The sequence below is a fragment of the Pan troglodytes genome, chromosome 13, assembly GCF_028858775.2.
Source record: "Pan troglodytes isolate AG18354 chromosome 13, NHGRI_mPanTro3-v2.0_pri, whole genome shotgun sequence".
Lineage (NCBI taxonomy): Eukaryota > Metazoa > Chordata > Mammalia > Primates > Hominidae > Pan > Pan troglodytes.
Window position 1 is genome coordinate 35,263,387 of NC_072411.2, and position 20,212 is coordinate 35,283,598.

The following is a 20,212-nucleotide window of genomic DNA, read 5'->3' on the forward strand; positions in this document are numbered from 1 at the left end:
CCTCCCAAAGAGTACAGGAGAGAAAGGGTGGTGGGGTGGCAAAGAGTAATTTTACAGCGGAGAAATCTGACAGACACTACTTCAGCCAAATGACCAAGATTCATCTCAACAGTGACAAGCTGGGCCAGGTGTGGTGGCTCATGCCTGTAATCCCAACACTTTAGGAGGCCAAGGCAGGCAGATCACTTGAGCCCAGAGGTTCGAGACCAGCCTGGACAACATGGCGAGACCCTGTCTCTACAAAAATAACAAAAATTATCTGGGCATGGTGGTTTGCACCTGTAGTTCCAATTACTCAGGAAGCTGAGGTGGTAGAAACTCTTGAGCCCGGCAGGAGAGGCTGCAGAGAGCTGACACTGTACCGCTGCATTCTGGCCTGGGCAACAGAGAGAGACCCTATCTCAAAACAAAAAAACAGTGACAAGTCATGTTGATAATATATACTTTTGATATGGTGTGATAAAAAATGGCAATTTAACTCAGGGTTTACTTCCCAAAAATATACCCAAATCTAATCGTCAGAAAAACATCAGACAAATCCCAATGAGACAAATGCCACAAAAACCTAACCAGTACTTCTTAAAACTACCAAGTTATCAAAAACAAGGAAAGCCTGAGAAACTGTCAAAACCAAGAGAAGCTTTAGGAGTATGATAAGTAAATTTAATGTGTTTCTTGGATTGGATCCTGGAGCAGAAAAAGGACACTACAGAAATCTGGATAAAGCATGGACTTCATTAATAGCGTATCAATATTAGCTCATCAACTATGACAAGTGTACCATGCTAATGTAAAGTATTCATAATAGAGAAAACTGGGTAGAAGATACACAAAAACACTCTAGACTATATTTGCAATTTTTCTGTAAAAAAAGTGTTTATTTTTTAAAAGTGAGTTGAGGATCTCATTTTCTATTTTCAGGACTAGTTTGCGTAACAGAACTTTCAACAGAAACGTATAAGCAGTCAAGTAATTGATGCAGGTTGATATGAGCATTTGTAATATGGTAAGGGTAGTAATAAAGGCTGCACTGTTCATTAAATGATGTCGAAAAATTAGCTATTAATTTGGGGGAAAATTTCTCTCTGATCTCTACCTCATGTCAAAATAATTCCATCTGAAATTTGCAAAAAATTACATTAATAAAACTGTAAAAGTTCTAGAAGATAATGAGAATGAATACCTTCATACTCTTGGGGTAGGATGGACCATTTTTATGCATACCAATATTGAAGACAACACTGAAGTGTTAAGGACAGAAGAGGCCTCTCAGTAAACTGAGCCAGTGATATTTCAGCACAAGCTGAAACAACCTCCCAGAATGAACAGAAATATAATCTCAGAGAGTTTGTAAAAAATACTGAAGAGTAAGTATGAAAAACAGTGGTGGCATTTATTTCCTGGAAGAGGAAATTAAGAACAAAGAAAACAAATATAAAACATCTAGTATGCTGAGGAAAGTTGCCAAAAATAAAGATCTGAGTTAACAGAACAAAAAAGCAGACAAAATTGACCAAACAAACAAACAAAAAAACAGTGAAGTAACATGTCCAAGCTAACATTACTTAGGTAACTACTGGTGGGGATGGACTTTGGATCCAGGCTGGTCTCACTTTCAAGCTCACATTACTTCTACTTCTACATATGTGCTCACTTAGCCATTAAAAAGAAGTCATCTTCTTTTTAGAAGAAAATGCAGTGTGGTACCCTGTACTGGATCCCAGATCAGAAAAGGAACATTGCTAGAAAAACTGCTCTAATAAAGTCTTAAGTTTAATTGTAGTAGTATACCAATGTTAATCTCTTAGTTTTGACAATTACATCATAGTTATGTAAGACGTTTAATGCTAGGGGAAACAGAGTAAAGGGTAGGCAGGTGTGTAACTTTTCTGTAAATCTAAAATTATTTCAAAATTAAAAGCTTATTAAAAAATAAAAGAAATCTCAGCCAGGTGTGGTGGCTTATGCCTGTAATCCCAGCACTTTGGGAGGTCAAGGCGGGATTACCTGAGGTCAGGAGTTCGAAACCAGCCTGGCCAACTTAGTGAAACCCCAAGTCTACTAAAAATACAAAAATGAGCTGGGTGTGGTGGTGAGCACTTATAATCCCAGCTCCTTTGGAAGCTGAGGCAAGAGCATCGCTCCAACCAAGGAGGCAGAGGTCGCAGTGAGCCGAGACCGGGCCACTGCACTCTAGTCTGGGCAACAAGAGCAAAACTCCATCTCAAAAATAAATAATATAATATAATATAATATAATATAATATAATATAATATAATATACATAATATAATGTAATGTAATGTAAAATAAATCTCTCAAAATGCTGCTTTGGGACTATCTTAAAACTTGTAAGTGTAGAGATTTATTGCATAAAACCAAATTTTAAAGAGGCATGCTTTGTATTGAAGATTTTGATTATAACAGGTTTGTCGATGACTTTAAAAATAAATATCAGCCTCAATTTAATTATATAGCTTTTATGTAAAGACTGCTTACATAATTTCTTCTATACCATTTTTCCTTTCATGTGAATAAAAATATAAAAAAACTATAAACAGTAGTCTCTAAATACACATGGTGATCTAGCTGTGATGAACTGTTTTCCATTTCTGCTATAGACGTAACAAAAGTTCTGTGAAACAAACCTTGTAACAGCAATAATTAAATTTAAAGGATTAATAGAACAGCCTGATTTTTTAGGAGCTGTCAGATACTGAAAGAATCAGGACTTCAGAAATAAATGAATTCTAGGAGCAGAAAAGCTGAAGCATATAATTAAATAGAAAACTCAGAAGAGTTTGACTATGCAAAGGAACAGGGAGAAATAGTTACTGAGGAAGAGGGAGAAAAACTAAAATAAATTAATGAAAGTCAGGGCTCATGGTGTCTCCAAGGAATTGAAATGTGACAAATCATGGAATGGGAAGGGAGATGATAAGAATAAATATGAATAGTATTAAGTTCAATCACTTAATACTTAGGCCTTGTTAGAAGCCCTCCAATGGTTCCCATCTCTCAAAGCATGAGTCAGGGATCCGTTGAGACCTTGAGGGTGCACCCATTCCCCCAACCCTCCCTACCCCCCCAACCCCATCACTTTTTTCTCTCTCTTTTACTCTTCACCTTCTCCCCTCACTCCTCTCAAGCCAGCCCTGCCCGCATGCAGTCCCCTGGCACTCCAGGCCTTTACATTTGCTGATACCCCTGCCAGAATCCCCCTCCCCCAGACATCCCCATGGTAAAAACTCCTTCACCTACTTCAGGTTTTGCTCAGATATTAACTTTTCAGTGATTTACTACTATGCCTGTTCTATTTTATTTATTTATTTATAGACAGGGTTTTGCTCTGTCACCCAGGCTGGAATGCAGTAGTATGATCATGGCTCACTGCAACTTCTGTCTCCTGGGCTTAAACGATCCTCTTGCCTCAGCCTCCCAAGTAGATGGGATCACAGGTGTGCACCACCACGCCTGGCTAATTTTTTATATTTCTGTAGAGCAGGGTTTTACTATGTTGCCCAGGCTAGGCTCAAACTCTTGAGCTCAAATGATCCTCCTCCAATGGCCTCCCAATACTATGCATGTTCTATTTTAAATGGTGAGCCCCTATAACTACCAAACTCCCCTACCCTGCTCTTTTATTTTCTCATAGTTGCTTCTATGTCCTAACATTTTAATTACATTGAATATCTGTCTCACCAATCACTAGACTGTAAGCTGTCAGATTTTGCCTGTGTTCACTCTTTCTCCAGTGCCTAGAATAGTGCTGGGCACATAATAAACGGTTTTTTATAAACATTTGCCTAACCAGTCAATACAAACGTGTGATTTTTCATTACCATAATTAAAATTAGAATAATGAAACATTCGTAACTTTTCCAAAGTCATTTTTTGAGCAACTGGGCTTGTCCTTGTGCCTGTGTTTTCTGGGTATTTTCTACACTGAACTTCTATAATGTTTTAAAAAGGGGTTTTGTCTTTGTAAAAGACTAGACAGCTGTCTGAGATCATTTCAACTCAAGTACATTCAATGTCAGAGTGAGAAAGATTTAAAGTTCATTCTTTCAAGGCCTGTTCTTCCTGTGAGCTTAAATGAAATTTAGTTATTACCTGAAAGAGATTCATATCACGAAAACTTCACACGGGCAAATGCTCAAAATCATGATCCACTAAGTTAAAGGAATCACAAAATTCCCACCTTCCCATTTTAAAGATGAGGAAACTGACCTACGAAAGTTAAGTTACTTCCTCATATTCAACTAGAACATCACTGACGAAGTGGTGAGCAGGAGCTAGTCCTAAACAAAAGACTGAAACATTACAGAATGACCTAGCCCATCAACATTTTGAAATGCAGTGAAAAGTCCAGATTGGAAATGCTCAGTCCACCATCCAACTAGGCCTTTATTTTCTCCCTCTTGTTTCCATTTCATTGCTCAAAGATGCTTGTGAATGTTTCCTTATTTATTTGTTTGTTTTTGGGAGACAGGGTCTTTGGAGTGCAATGGCACAATCTCGGCTCTCTGCAACCTCCGCCTCCCAGGTTCAAATGATTCTCATGCCTCAGCTTCCTGAGTAGCTGCAATTATAGGTGCCCACCACCACGCCCAGCTAATTTTTGTATTTTTAGTAGAGACAGGGTATCACCATGTTGGCCACGCTGGTCTCCAGCTCCTGACCTCAGGTGATCTGCCCACCTCGGCCTCCCAAAGTGTTGAGATAACAGGCGTGAGTCACACACCCAGCCGTGAATGTTTCTTCATGCCATTTGAACATTCAAGATTCTTTCTGCATTAAGATCCCTAGCAAAATAAACACTGTGATCACCTTCCTAAGTATTTTAGCATGTTCAAGGGCCACTGTGCCTTCCAGACCCCACTCAACATTTGGCATCTTACTCTAGCCCTTTGATTTCCCTGTTGACAGAAGTATGAGGCCAGCATATTTTACAAATGTCTTACCCTTTTCAGTGGATGGCCTGTCAATTAACTCTCATGAAATCAAATGGAAGCAGCCTTCAGGGTATAAAAATGTGCTACTTATCTAATTCTTTTACTGAAAACTTGCACACATTCCATTGTTTTTCCATAAGTGGAGGAAAAAATAAATCTGGTGCTGTATTTTCGTTTCAGAAGTAGCAACAGCAGTTACTCCACGCATGCATTCCCCAGGTCCCCAGACAGTCATCTCTGATGTTATAAGAGGCACAGAGGCAGATACTTCGGCAAAGACAGTCTATAAAATGAAGTTGCTATGGACCAAAATAACTGTATTGATTTTTAGTACAATTCAAAATACAAGGAAACATCAGTTTTCCAAATGGCACAAGCTGAAAAGGACAAGGAAAAATATATTGCAAATAGTGAAGAGAAGGAAAAGAATAAAGACAATTACATTAGCAAACATCTTGGTGTTCTTTTTTCAGAACACTAAGATGGCTGTTGTTTGTTTTTTAAGTTCAAAGAGCTGAGAGGTTTGAATTATGTTGAACTGTTGCTCATTTGTGGACATTGTGCCCACTGCTGGAAGTCTGACCTTCAGAAAACAAAGCCTTATAATCCTTGGACATGTGAATATCTTATTTAAAGCCTCATTTTTTTTTCAATTAATATCTCTCACTCTGATGGCAAATGGCAGAGCTGTATAAATTCTATTATAAGTACATCATTTGCCAAAATATCATTAAGTTTGCTGCAAGCAAATATTTTCCTTAGATATCCTTAATGAGGCAAAGTAGCTTTCAAGCCAGAGACCTCTGGATGTTGTGGAATGAGGGGACGGCAGTCAGGACTTACCATGGCCCCCTCACTTGTTCTTTGGGCAACTTCTCGCTGTAGGCGGGCCACTGCCAACTTCTCCCTGAAGAAACAAAAACACATGATTAGTTGACCATTCTCAGGGTAGAGGCGACACGGGCATGGCCGTGAAACATTCTTTTGAGGTCTCTAGAGGAATTCCTTCCTTGGTTTAGCTCACTTCCTCCTCTATACTTTCTATAAATATTTAAACTGATTGGTCATGAATGCGTTGTTTTCATTGAGTGTCATGAAATTTGCCATAGATTTTACAATAGCCAAATAAACGTTAAATGGTGAGTAGATGCTTTGCTTTTAGTTCATTAACATATATCACTCACAAATAAATTTTTCATGGCTATAGTATTTTAGTTGACTTTTCTCTATCAACTTTGCTTAAGCATTTTTAATTATTTTTATTTCTTTTATTGCTCTCCACACCAATAATATTAAGAAGCAAACAAAATATAACTCCTTACTATTTTTAAAATAACAATAGAAAATCATTTGCATGCTTGCTACATAACAGGCATCATGCTGGGCAATGCACCTATTCTCATTTGAGCCTGACAACAATCCCATGGGTGATTTCACTATGCCCATTTTATAGATGAAGAAACTGAGGCCCAAAAAGGCTAATACACTGAGTCCTCAGCTGGTATATAGTAGTTTTTTGGAATCAAATTTTAGATTTCCTTACTTCAAAGCCTAAATAAAAAGTCTGCTTATCATTTCTTCAGTGTGTAGGTAATATAAAATGTAGTTTTAAAAATCAGATTATTTATTTTAGTACTCCTTATTTAACAATGGGGTTCATTTTTAGATCCCTTATAATTCTGCTTTCACTTAAAATATATCCAATATTCACCAAAATTTTTAGAATACTTTTGTAAAGTGATAGATGACTGCATTTTGGACAGCTTTTCAATTGTTCTTTAAAATAATTGATTAGATGTCACAGGGGTAAGTGAATTCTTCTGGTAATCCCTAAAATGTTAGCTTTAGTAAGTATTTCCCCTGATATTCTTCTACTACTATACTACTATCAAGATGAGAAATTATTTGAGTGATATTTCATCCCTTAGTCTTCTCTTTGCCCAGGATCAGCTATATGCAAACATAAAGGATGCAGTTCAATCCCCAGAAAATTTTCCCACTGGGGAAAAGAGAAGTGAAAACTTCTTCTCTCCTAAGTGCTTGGATCCTTGAATTGCCTAGGACTACCAAGAAGACACGTGCTTTTGTTTGGTTGCAGCTGGGCAGTCTTTTAGTAGAAATAGTTCTCTCTGAATAAATACCTAAAGGCACAGACTAGAAGAAGGGAGACTAGACTAGGAGACATTCCAGGTATACAAGTTTTGGGAGCCTGTGGCAGCACCTGTGAGTACACTTCTAAGAAGGGGCAACAGAGTAGATAGGAAGGAGCCACAAAGGGATGGAAGCCACGTGCCTCTGTAGAGAGGCCAAGTAATCAAGGCAGAAAGCTCCTGTGTGTTCTCTGACTCAAGTTCTGATGAACAGATCAAATAAGTTCAATGAAAAGAACAAATTAAGGGAACAAATAATTGAAAAAGAAGGATATGAATGAATTCTGTTTTAATATGAAAATTAAACACATGAATTTATCTCTTCTCTCCCCAGAAACTGTTAAAAATGTAGTATAGAGGTAACACTGGCAAATACTTATAAAGTCAAAGAAAACAGGAGAATCACATACTCCATACTCTATGAACCAGCAATTCCACTCTGAGGTCTAAACTGAACAGAACTATAAGTATATGTTCACCAAAAGACATGTACCAGAATGTTCATAACAGCACTTTAGTAATCTTATAAGCTGAAAATGCACACACCCATTAACAATAGAATAGATATGCCAACTTTAGCATAGTTACATGATGGAATACTATACAACACTGAAAAGGAATAATCTACACTTAATCACAACAATGTATGGAATACTGCAAATATGCTGTTGAGTAACAGAAGCAAGTACAAAATGTATATACTATATTTCCTATTTATATAAAGTACAAATAGAAGCAAAACTCCTATACCGTTTGATAAGACAAGAAAAAGAAATAAAATACATGGATATCAAAAAGGAAGGGGTAAAACTGTCTCTATTTACAGATGACATTATTTTCTAAGTAGAAAATCTGATGAAATTTACTACACAACTTATAAGTGAATTTAGCAAAGTCAGAGGATAGAAGCTGATGAACAAAAATTAATTATATTTTACTAGCAACAAACAATTGGAAAATAAAATTTTAAAGCATCTCCTTCTAATAATGTCAAAAATTAAAACACTTAGCAAAAGATTTGCAAGACGGCCACACTAAAAACTACAAAACACGGCCAAGAAGGATTAAAGGAGACTAATAGAAACATATATCACATTCATGGATTGAAAGACTTAATATTATTACACCGTCAAAATCTGTATCAAATAAATCTATAAATTCCTATTCACTGATATATATAACTCTACCAAATAAAGAGCAAGACTAGGTAACGAGAAACAAGAAATCCAATAAATAATTGGATTTTTTTTCTTTTCTTGGTAAAAAGAAGCTCCTGGACAACAGCTGTGTAAGAATCCAGAGAATAACCAATCTGGACTGCAGCAAGAGGATGGAGAGCCTCAGGAGGATGACTCCAAGAATAAAACAAAGTTGAACCAAAATAAATTACCTACGTGTTCGTAAGTATTGAGAAGAGATGTAGAGTTTTATTTTAAAGCTTAAGAACAAGAAATTGGAACATGAAAACGTAAGCCAGTGGCAGGAAGTGACAATTATTCATGCTAGTAAAAACAAAGTTATTCTAGAAATGCAATTCTAAACTTCTACTAGACTCAGCTGTGAATGACATTTATCATTTTAATTATTAACTAAATTAATTTACTATTTAGTGAAAAAAGTAGAGAAAGGGAAGCACAGAGAAACAGTTGGTACAGAAACACTAAATTCTTATCTTCCATAATAGAAAGATAATACATAATGTTTAAAAGTGATATAGAAACAGAAGTTCAGGCATATTATTCAGATACAAGGATGCAAAACTTAGAAGGTAGATCTACAAGAAGGAGAGTGGCTGTGTCGGAGGAGTAAGATGCAGAGGTAGGGAAGGCAGTGTGTACATCTTACAGATGTTACCATTGCATTTGATTTCCAAAGTATGTGCATGTACTACTTTGATTAAAAAACTTCTCAAAACATGTATTTTTAAAAAACAACTGGCTCATGTTATTTTTATTAAAAACATTATAATAATACATTACTAGAAAGATAAAGGATAGATTATTCACCAACCGAAGATTCAGCATCAAATGACTCATTGCCTCGGACCTGAGAGGCACCTATTGAGAAGCTTTGGTAAATTAAGGCAAAATAAGAAGTCACTATAAGCAACGAGTCTTTGGACAAACGTTTTTAAGTACATACTGCAAACAGTTTAACATGTTACAGAGATTTTTTTTTTTAATTATACTTTAAGTTTTAGGGTACATGTGCACATTGTGCAGGTTAGTTACATATGTATACATGTGCCATGCTGGTGCGCTGCACCCACTAACTCCTCATCTAGCATTAGGTATATCTCCCAGTGCTATCCCTCCCCCCTCCCCCCTCCCCACCACAGTCCCCAGAGTGTGATATTCCCCTTCCTGTGTCCATGTGATCTCATTGTTCAATTCCCACCTATGAGTGAGAATATGCGGTGTTTGGTTTTTTGTTCTTGCGATAGTTTACTGAGAATGATGGTTTCCAATTTCATCCATGTCCCTACAAAGGACATGAACTCATCATTTTTTATGGCTGCATAGTATTCCATGGTGTATATGTGCCACATTTTCTTAATCCAGTCTATCATTGTTGGACATTTGGGTTGGTTCCAAGTCTTTGCTATTGTGAATAATGCCGCAATAAACATACGTGTGCATGTGTCTTTATAGCAGCATGATTTATAGTCATTTGGATATATACCCAGTAATGGGATATTTTAAATTTAAAAGTTTCTCTTTACTTTTTTAATGAAGTATAAAGTACGCAGAAAAATATCATAAAAGCACAGGTTGCTGAATAATCACAAAGTGAACATGTCCGTATTAGTCCCACCTAAACAAAAAAACAGAAACACTGCCAGAACACCAGAAGCTACTTTGATGCTAATGATAATTAACTTCCTACACCAATACCTGAATTCACTTGCCACACTCTTTTCTCTGTATACTGAAACATGGAGATATTTAACTTCTCATCTAAAGTATGTTAAACACATTGTCTCATATTTTACTCGACTGTTTATTCAATATATTTTTCCTCTAAATAAGACCATAAATTCCTCCTTGACCACAACAGTAGCAACCAAAAATGATGATCCATTCATTTTTGCAGGTGGTCAGTTGTGGCGTAGTTAGTATCTTACTGTAACAGCCGGTTGCCTGAGTGGAGATTATATTTAGTTCATCTCTTTAACAACTACTAAGGCCCCTTAGTAGGAACAAAATAAATATTTGTGATTTGCTGAATGAGGAATCAGTTACAGAATCTAATACCAACTCGCCTGGTATAACAGAATTTTAAATAATATTACCATCTTGCATTTACATAGTACATAATGCAGGTACACTGCACACATATACCCTGATTCCCACAGGGTATCCTCTGGTTCTGGTTAACTACAAAAGCTTTTTTACATACATTCTAAAATTACGAAAAGTACAACTTCCATAGGCCACCAGATAAATATCTGAGTAAGCTTCAACAGAGTAAATTCCTAAGTAAGAGCACTGAATGAGGGGACTGTAGAACAGTAGGTCCCAAATATTTGAATACTGAGTTCTCAAATATTTGATCCTTTTGTATGCAGAAAAACTGAGGATCCCAAAGAGATTTTGTTGTTATGGGTTATTATCTATTGATATTTATGACATATAAATAAAAATGTAATTTATTAAAATATTTATTAAATCACCAAAAAGCCAATAAACCCATGCCAACATAAGTAAAACATTTTTATTAAAAGTCATCCTAAACAGTAATTCCAAAACAAAAATACACTTTGCAAATAAAGGGAAAAAATAAATTTTGTGAGAAGAGTGATACTGCTTTAGAATTTTGCAACTCTCTTTAACGTCTGGCTTAATAGAAGACACGTGTATTTTCACATCTGCTTCAGCATTTAATCTGTTATGACAGAACATGTCATATGACTTCTAGAAAACTCCACTCATGGAAGCTGAGTGGAAAAGGCAAATATCATCTTAGTGTTATGACAAAAATAGTTTTGATCTTGCAGTTCCTTTGAAAGGGTCTTGGAGATACCCAGGGTCCCAGGACCAAACTTTGAGAACTTCAACTGACAGACAGATACGGAACTAGGAATGTAAGAATGTTCTAGAAAATTGCCTTGAATCCTCATTCTTAATTATTGAAGCTTCAGAGAAAGGTTTAATATATATGTTAATGGTATGTTAATTTCTCACAAGAGCAGTGTAACATAAAAGAGACATTTCCAGGAACAGATCAAAAGCCAATCTTATCCCCACCATCCTACTAAATGATAAAAGAGTCCTAATACAGTGTAAATGTTAGGAACATCACTACTTTATGCTTAAAAGAGATGGCCTTTATAAACTATTAGGACTGTCACACTGTAATGTGCTTCTCAAATCTTATTAATTCAATTTGAAAGAAAACCATAATGGTTTTAGTCATTACATAGTTTTTAAAAAGGAAAATACTATATTAATAAATCATGAAATTTTGTAGACTGTCCACACATTATATTCTTTGGCATTCAATAAAGAAGGAACAAAATGAATGAATCAACACGAATGGGCTATCTCTAAAGGGGCAGCATTCTAGCCACTTGATTTGGTGAAACAGAGAGTAAAATACATAAAAACTAGAAACACCGTTTTATATCTGACCTACCACATGAGTGGAGGAATGCCCAAATTCAAACAGCCACGTGGAAACAGGTGATGCAAACATGGAAAATTTCAGAGTAGTGTAGGCCACAGGGGAGGCAATCCCCAACCCCAGCCCGGCTGCTAGCCTTCCGTATCGACAACTGGGGAAATTGCTTAGGTGTAGACAACTGGAAGTTACCCTGACTCAGGGCAGCTAGGTGATGAAGGAGCAGAATTTGCAAGAACAGCAAACACTAATGTCTTTTGGGGACCATGCTCCATAATTGTTTTAAGACATTTATGCAGGAAATGCAACCTATTAGATTATCCAGCAAAGATCTCTCAGGGGTCCAAGGGACAGTTCAGGGGCCTCCCATGGAGTCAGTGGGCAAAGCCAGTGGCAGCTAAGTCCCACAACAGCAAGAGCACTCCAACTCTAAGTTATTTTATATATTGGGCTTCTGAATTATATTCCCTTTTAAAAGTGGGTTTCCAATGCTAAAACACAACAAATAAGGGATTCCTCAGTAACTTGTATATTCCAAATATTTCAAGTCCTTGTGTGTACATTTTACATCAGCTGGAGTTTTTTTTTTTAAGTAGAATTTGTATTTTATTTTTGCATGAAAATGTTATTTTTGTATGAAAGGGTCTTTCTTTTCTAAAACTAAGGAAGTGGTGAAGTTCTTGACATGGTAAAAACTTCTATGATAAAATATTCAGTATTTCTAGATGTTATTTCTGGAATCAAATTATCAACTCAATCAAAATATTAAAAATAAATGGCCCTGTCTTTTTCACAGAATCTCATTTGTCCTTGCGTTTAGTAGTGCCTGGCACGCCATATTTTCAAACCTCCATGGTCCCAATATATGTGTGAAACCAATTGGGACTAGTATCTTTTTCATGCAAATTCACAGTTCATATAAACAGCTTTGTGTAGAAAATAAAGAATGCTGGATTTGCAAGCTACCCAAGACAAATTAAATACACTCACATACACATACACCCTTGCTCCCATTTAAAGGCCTCAGTTCATCTGCTGGAAACAGACAACTGTGCTTCTGCAATGCATCACTGTTTTGTTTTGTTTGTGGCAAAGCCAGTAGCTCATTATGAAGTGGGTATTGACTTTATGATTGCCAAACAAATGCACAGGGATATTTTATCAAGAGCTGTGGATTCTTATTTACTGAACAGGTATAAAAAAAGAATATAAAGAACATACAAACGATGAAACAAGAGACCACAGTACTTACTTCTCTTACAGTTAAATGTAAAGACAACTTTTCTCTCCAGGAAGAATGAAACAGAGCTACTCTTCTTACTCAATTTTATATCCAAATGGAGAATTAGTTCCAGGTTTCTAAAGCCCTTCAATATAGCCCCAGACTATCTGAACTAAAGATCATAAACAACATTTTATAGGTTTTATATATTCTTATATATTCTTCAGAATACCACTGACACCTCTGCAAGTTAAGCCTGTGGAAATAGTGTTCCCAATGAAGCCAACAGGATGTTGGCATTCGTAAAATTCAGAAAAGACCTGCAAGGTTTGCATGTTTAAAAAAAAAGCATTCCCCAAGGAGAAAGCAGCTTGCAGAGGAGGAATATATTCAGTTTGTGTTATGTGGAGACCTCAGGCTGCAGGGTGCTACAGAGCCATCTGTTGCGGGAGTGTCCCAGGGCATGCCTGTTGGGAGACAAATCAATGTTCCCTTGCCACTCTTCAGGAAGCCCAGGACTTGTACCCAACCTGAATGGGAGAGAATGGAGAGGCTGTGTGCCCCACTCTCCACCAGGCAGATGGTGCCCCTGTGAAGATGCCCTGATGGAAGAGCAGCAACGGCACTTAGTGTAAGTGGGAAGAATTATTTCTACTCATTGTAAGTCTCACGGTCCCAAATACCCTATATATGCAACGCACTTAAAAGGTATGAATCCAGCTCACGTCAAGCAAACTGTTAATATGTGAAATACTCTGTGAGTTGATGAACATGCAGGATGATCTGTGTGATCACTTGATCTTTCTAGGAAAATAAAGTATAACAAATAAACATGCTTACATATGAATTTAAAAAGGAAAAATTTTCTTGGGCATCTTAGCAATCCAAAGTCAGTTTCCTTTACTGTGGTAAAGATATTGTGATATTAAAGAATCCCATAATACTCTCCATACAAAACTCTAGGTTCATGTTAGTTTTGATTTTTAGGTTAAGTTTCTATAAAGTATTTAAAACTTACTTACGTTTATGTATTAAATACACCTATATTGGTTTTTATTAATTCAGAATATTTTGCTAACTGAAACTATATAATCCATCAATAATGGAACTTTTTATGCATTCAGCAAACACTTAATGTGAGTTTACTACAGGCCTGGTACCATTCTAGAGTCTGAGAAATAAACACAAATAATAATACAGTTCCAAATTCAAAGACTTCAGGATTGATAGACAGAGAAAGCATGCCTACGCACATGCCTACACACGAGTGTCATAAGACGCAGTAAGTACAACACTCTGTATTCAAAGCCAGATTTTAAAACATGGTAGGTGGCTATTTTATCAAAAGATCAAATCTGGACTTCCTTTAAATAAGAAGGCACTTTCTGCTATTTCTAAGATTTTTTCAATTTCAGACTTTTCAGCAACAAATTACATAGGAGAACAGATCTGTCCTCACAAATATTTTAATTAGGAAGAATGTCTATCACATGTTCTATGTTATTCTCTAACTTCATTAAGTCTTTTGAATGCAATGCTGTTAGACTTTTGTTCAGCACCACGGTCTGCCACTTTGGTGCCAGGATTTTATTCCAGGTCACTTCTTTGAGAGATACTGGACCTATTTTACTTTTGCATTTAAAAAGATAACCATAATAGCTGATATTTATTGAATAGTTGCTATGTCAGGCACTATTCTAAACACTTCACATGATATACTTAAACCTCAGAGAATCCCATGAGGTAGGTATTATTATCATCTCTATGATATAAAACTTAATCAAACTTTTTGGATTAAGAACCCCTTTACACTCTGCAAAAAAATTACTGAGAATCCCAAAGAGCTTTTGTTTTTGTCAGTTATGTCTATTGATACTTACCATCTCCAAAATTAACTTAAAAATATATATTAATTTAAAATAGCAATAGTAATTATATTACAGGTTAACATAAACATAATTATAAAATATGACTATAATTTTCAAAAATATAATAAAACAAGTGGCACTGTTTTATACTTCTGCAAAAGTCTTTAATATCTAGGTAACAAAAATGACATCTGGATTCTCATATTTGCTTCTATTAATACATTCAATATGCTGCAATGTCACATATGGAGTGGACTCTGGCAAACCACTGTATACTCATGAGAGAATGAGAACAAAGAAGGCAAATATCATCTTAGTATTCTTATAAAATTCTAAGTATTCTTATAAAAATTCTTTTAAAATATTCTTTAAAAATAACATCTTAGTATTCTTATTTAAACAAAATAGTTATAAAAACAGTTTTGACCCCGTGGATCTCTAAAAAGGTCATAGGGCCCTCGGAGGCTCCTGGTCAACATTGCTAACATGCAGCAATGCCTGCCTTCCATGGATAAATGGAGGCTGCTCATGCAGGCTGGAAAGCATGCCTATTATCCCACTGCTCAAAAGTTTAAATATGGCCATTCATGCTTTAACAAATATGTAAAATAGCAATGAATATATATTTAGCTATAATCCTATTTGTTAGAACTTGTGCCTCTGTAGCCTGTTACCACTGTCTCTACTGCCAGTGAGGTCATCACAAATAATGCAAGAATTTGGGGTATCCATGGACACAACACATTTTTGACCATTTTAATGTGAATCAATGGGAAAACCACCATTACAAATTTCCAGGAACACATTGAATTCCAAATACTATAAATCCACATTTTTGCAGAGTAGAAGAAAAATACTAATCAAACTCCCAATATAAACCTATGCTCAGGCATAGGTTTTGTTTCAGTTAACAACCCCCTCCACCCCATATTGTTTCCCTGTGAAGATATCACCAAATGTCTATATTGAAATTAGATAGATGATTCCTCTCATTTATGCCTTGGGGTACAGAGTCATACACTAAAATCTTAAACAGAAGATTCAATTAATCATCAACCTTCCCCATTTCTGGTGGATCCCAAGAATAAGAGCCCGGTGGCGATCTGGTATGCATGTGGGGAGAACAGGTTTGCTCCTCTGAGGAGGCCAAGACCCATTCTCTCTCCACACAGAAGTGCCCTGGGGAGTCACCCGCCGCAGAGGCCATGACAATGTCGAGTGCCAGGTGCACCTGTCGTGTGGGCAGATGGGGAGACCAGCGGCGGCAGTCCCTGAGTAATGGTTAAATTAATTAGCCTTTCCATGGCAGATCATTTAATTACTCATCCCCTCTGACAGGGTGAGAGGAGATTTTAGAAAACTTTTAGAGCCGCAACTCATATGAAAGAAATGTCTTTATATACTTTTTTCCAATACGTAACATCACTGTTGCCCCCAAAACTTTAAAACAGCAACAAAATCACTCTGATTATATGCTTTAGGAGACTCTATCAACATCCATAAAGCATAAAAGTCGGTAAGTTTAGAGCGTGTTCTAAGTTGTGGATCTTCACAGGATTTTGTGCAGTGAGGTCAGTCAGCAGGAAACTCAACAGGACTGGCATGTAAAACTCACCAACATTGGAAAAGCACAAGACTTTAATAAATTGCACTATGCCAATTAAGGAATGTACCCCAATCCTCCCAAAAATTAACACAGAGACTTTTTAAAGAATTCAGTGTGTTGGAATACAGAGATAGTTAGTAAACACAAACTAACAAAAATCCTAATTTTAGTGGCCTGACTTTCTGAAGGTGTGTTATCCACAGGCTTGTCCTTAAGTAGCTTTCTGGAGCTCCTGGAAAATAAAACGTAGCCCTCTACATCCTTATCCTATATATGTATTCTCAAAATTGTTCTTCTGCTCTCAAGAACGGTGCCTCGAATGACACCCACATTTTCATTCATTCGTTCATTTCTCCATCCATACAGTCACTCATGCAGTCCATGAAGTAACAAGTGCCTTCTTACCTATTTATCTCCCTAGTGGGAGGTAAGTCCCTAGAAGGCTGTGACTTTGTGGTCTTTCTGCATCCAGAGCACAAACATATCCTTAATAAATGAACGATCATGCTTCAGAACAAAGATGGTCTCACTGACTTGAGGCAAGATTACAAACGCCTTCGCTCATATTCAATATCAGAAACTAATTGCATGTTCCAGATCTTGACAAAATAAGCCAATAAAACCACACAAGCTACCTGTACTCCCTACTACAACAGTCATATGTGTAGCATTTTGTACATTTTAGATGCTCCATATAATATTGGTAGTAAATATCCAGTGAAGAAGTGCATTTGTCCTTCTGGGTTTTCTCCTTTTTATTTCTACTTGGAACTGTGAGCTTTCATTAGAATAATGTATGCTTTCATCCCCAATTTCTTTTTTTTTTCTTTTTTTTGCAATTTTTTTTTTTATACTTCAAGTTTTAGGGTACATATGCACATTGTGCAGGTTAGTTACATATGTATACATGTGCCATGCTGGTGCGCTGCACCCACTAACTCCTCATCTAGCATTAGGTATATCTCCCAATGCTATCCCTCCCCCCTCCCCCCTCCCCACCACAGTCCCCAGAGTGTGATATTCCCCTTCCTGTGTCCATGTGATCTCATTGTTCAATTCCCACCTATGAGTGAGAATACGCGGTGTTTGGTTTTTTGTTCTTGCGATAGTTTACTGAGAATGATGGTTTCCAGTTTCATCCATGTCCCTACAAAGGACATGAACTCATCATTTTTTATGGCTGCATAGTATTCCATGGTGTATATGTGCCACATTTTCTTAATCCAGTCTATCATTGTTGGATAATTGGGTTGGTTCCAAGTCTTTGCTATTGTGAATAATGCCACAATAAACATACGTGTGCATGTGTCTTTATAGCAGCATGATTTATAGTCATTTGGGTATATACCCAGTAATGGGATGGCTGGGTCAAATGGTATTTCTAGTTCTAGATCCCTGAGGAATCGCCACACTGACTTCCACAATGGTTGAACTAGTTTACAGTCCCACCAACAGTGTAAAAGTGTTCCTATTTCTCCACATCCTCTCCAGCACCTGTTGTTTCCTGACTTTTTAATGATTGCCATTCTAACTGGGGTGAGATGATATCTCATAGTGGTTTTGATTTGCATTTCTCTGATGGCCAGTGATGATGAGCATTTTTTCATGTGTTTTTTGGCTGCATAAATGTCTTCTTTTGAGAAGTGTCTGTTCATGTCCCTCGCCCACTTTTTGATGGGGTTGTTTGTTTTTTTCTTGTAAATTTGTTTGAGTTCATTGTAGATTCTGGATATTAGCCCTTTGTCAGATTTAAACGTTAGACCTAAAACCATAAAAACCCTAGAAGAAAACCTAGGCATTACCATTCAGGACATAGGTGTGGGCAAGGACTTCATGTCCAAAACACCAAAAGCAATGGCAACAAAAGCCAAAATTGACAAATGGGATCTAATTAAACTAAAGAGCTTCTGCACAGCAAAAGAAACTACCATCAGAGTGAACAGGCAACCTACAACATGGGAGAAAATTTTCGCAACCTACTCATCTGACAAAGGGCTTCATCCCCAAATTTTTGATAAAGTTGGAAGAGCCTGAATTTAGCACAATACTGAATTAAAGTAACCCATTTTCTCCTCCTCCTCTCTGGTACAGAGTGAAATCCCAAAGCACTCCTACCTAAAATGTTTCTAAAATACATATTAGAGCAAAAATTCGCCTAATTTTAATACAGATATTTCTAATCTTAACTCTTGCAATTACCTCTTCCTCGAGTGTAAAGTCAAACACTTCAAAAAAAAGCTTTCCTTGAGATATATACTTCTTATAAATCATTGAAGAAACACTTAATTTCTTAATTATTGTGGAAAATCTAGGTTTCTGAATGGGTATTCCTTATGTTGCCATGCTCTCTAAGAAACTTGGAATTCCCTATGTTTCCAGGTATACCCCTGCCTCTGCAACCCCACTTTGCCACCCTGATATTTCTTCTTTAAATTTTAAAATTCCACTAAAATAAATTTAGGTTTGTGTTATGTCTGATAATTAAGACAAACTTTTAAAAACAACAGAACTTTATTAATAATGTTCAAGTTGTTCCATCAATTTTGGTAACATTCAAAACAGATGAACTATATGTAGCTTAATATGGAAAGGGAATTCTTGAGGGAAAAAAACATGCTAATCAAACATGCTAATCATCTCCTAAGGAGCATTACATACCTGTGGGGAAAGGGGGTGACGATAGCCCTTACATGACAACTAATTTAGTTTTCACGACTTTCAATTATCTATGCCTCTGAAATCTCATTCTGTCTCTGTTTTGACAACGGCCCCAACATAGTATCTGTGAGGAGGCTTGAGCCATTTATCTAGGCTCAGAAAAAGAAGGTTTGTGAGTTCCAAAGGGAAGAGTTGAAGGAGGTACTGATGGAATCCCTGATGGACTCTCACACAGGAAAGTTTATACACTAAAACATTCCTTCATTTGTGGAATGATTTACACACACGAGGGTGAGTTCAGCTCAACAAAATGGTGGTTTTATTATCATTATTTTTTTGAGATAGGGTCTCACTTTGTTGCCCAGGCTAGAGTGCAGTGGTGTGATCATGGCTCACTGCAGCCTCAATCTCCTGCGCTCAAGCAATCCTTTTATGTCAGCCTCCTGAGTAACTGGCATCACAGGTGTGGGTCATCATGCCCTGTTCTTTTTTTTTTTTTTTTTTTTTTTTTTTTCGGAGTCTCCCTCTGCCACCAGGCTGGAGTTCAGTGGCGCGATCTCGGCTCACTGCAACCTCTGACTCCCGGGTTCAAGAGATTCTCCTGCCTCAGCCTCCCGAGTAGCTGGGACTACAGGCACGTGCCACCACATCCAGCTATTTTTTTGTATTTTTAGTAGAGACAAGGTTTCACCATGTTGGCCAGGATGGTCTCAATCTCTTGACCTTGTGATCCACAAGCCTCCCAAAGTGCCCCAGCCTCCCAAAGTGTTGAGATTACAGCCGTGAGCCACCGTGCCTGGCTGCCACACTCATTTTTAAAAAATGTTTCTTAGAGACACGGACTTGCTCTGTTGCCCAGGCTGATCTTGAATTCCTGGGCTCAAGTGATCCTCCCACTTCAGCCTCCCCAAGTGCTGGGTTTATAGGCATAAGCCGCCACACCGGGCCCAAAAAGGTGGTTTTTAGGCTAAATTGGAAATGCTATCAATCTATTCCACAAATATTATGTTGCTTACTAAGTTGGAGGGGCTTTGCTAGGCTCTATGGAAACTACAATGATGAGTGAGACTCAGTTCCTGCAGTTACAGAGCATTCAGTCTCCGAAAACAGATAACACACCTATGGTTCAGCATT

At 37.1% G+C, this 20,212-nt stretch overlaps 1 protein-coding gene across 6 annotated transcripts in view; it reads right to left on the bottom strand.

The window, feature by feature from the left end:
* The window catches only part of NCKAP5 (NCK associated protein 5), a 996,333-nt gene that overhangs the window by 534,844 nt on the left and 441,277 nt on the right, over positions 1-20,212 (bottom strand). For all 6 annotated transcript variants that reach the window (XR_010149730.1, XM_016949712.3, XM_016949711.3 and 3 more), the window contains exon 4: positions 5,798-5,861. Coding sequence is in view for 5 of the 6 variants with exons in the window: in XM_016949712.3 (XP_016805201.2) it covers positions 5,798-5,861 (64 nt within the window). In the remaining variant the exon portion in view is untranslated. The remainder of the gene's footprint in view (positions 1-5,797; positions 5,862-20,212) is intronic.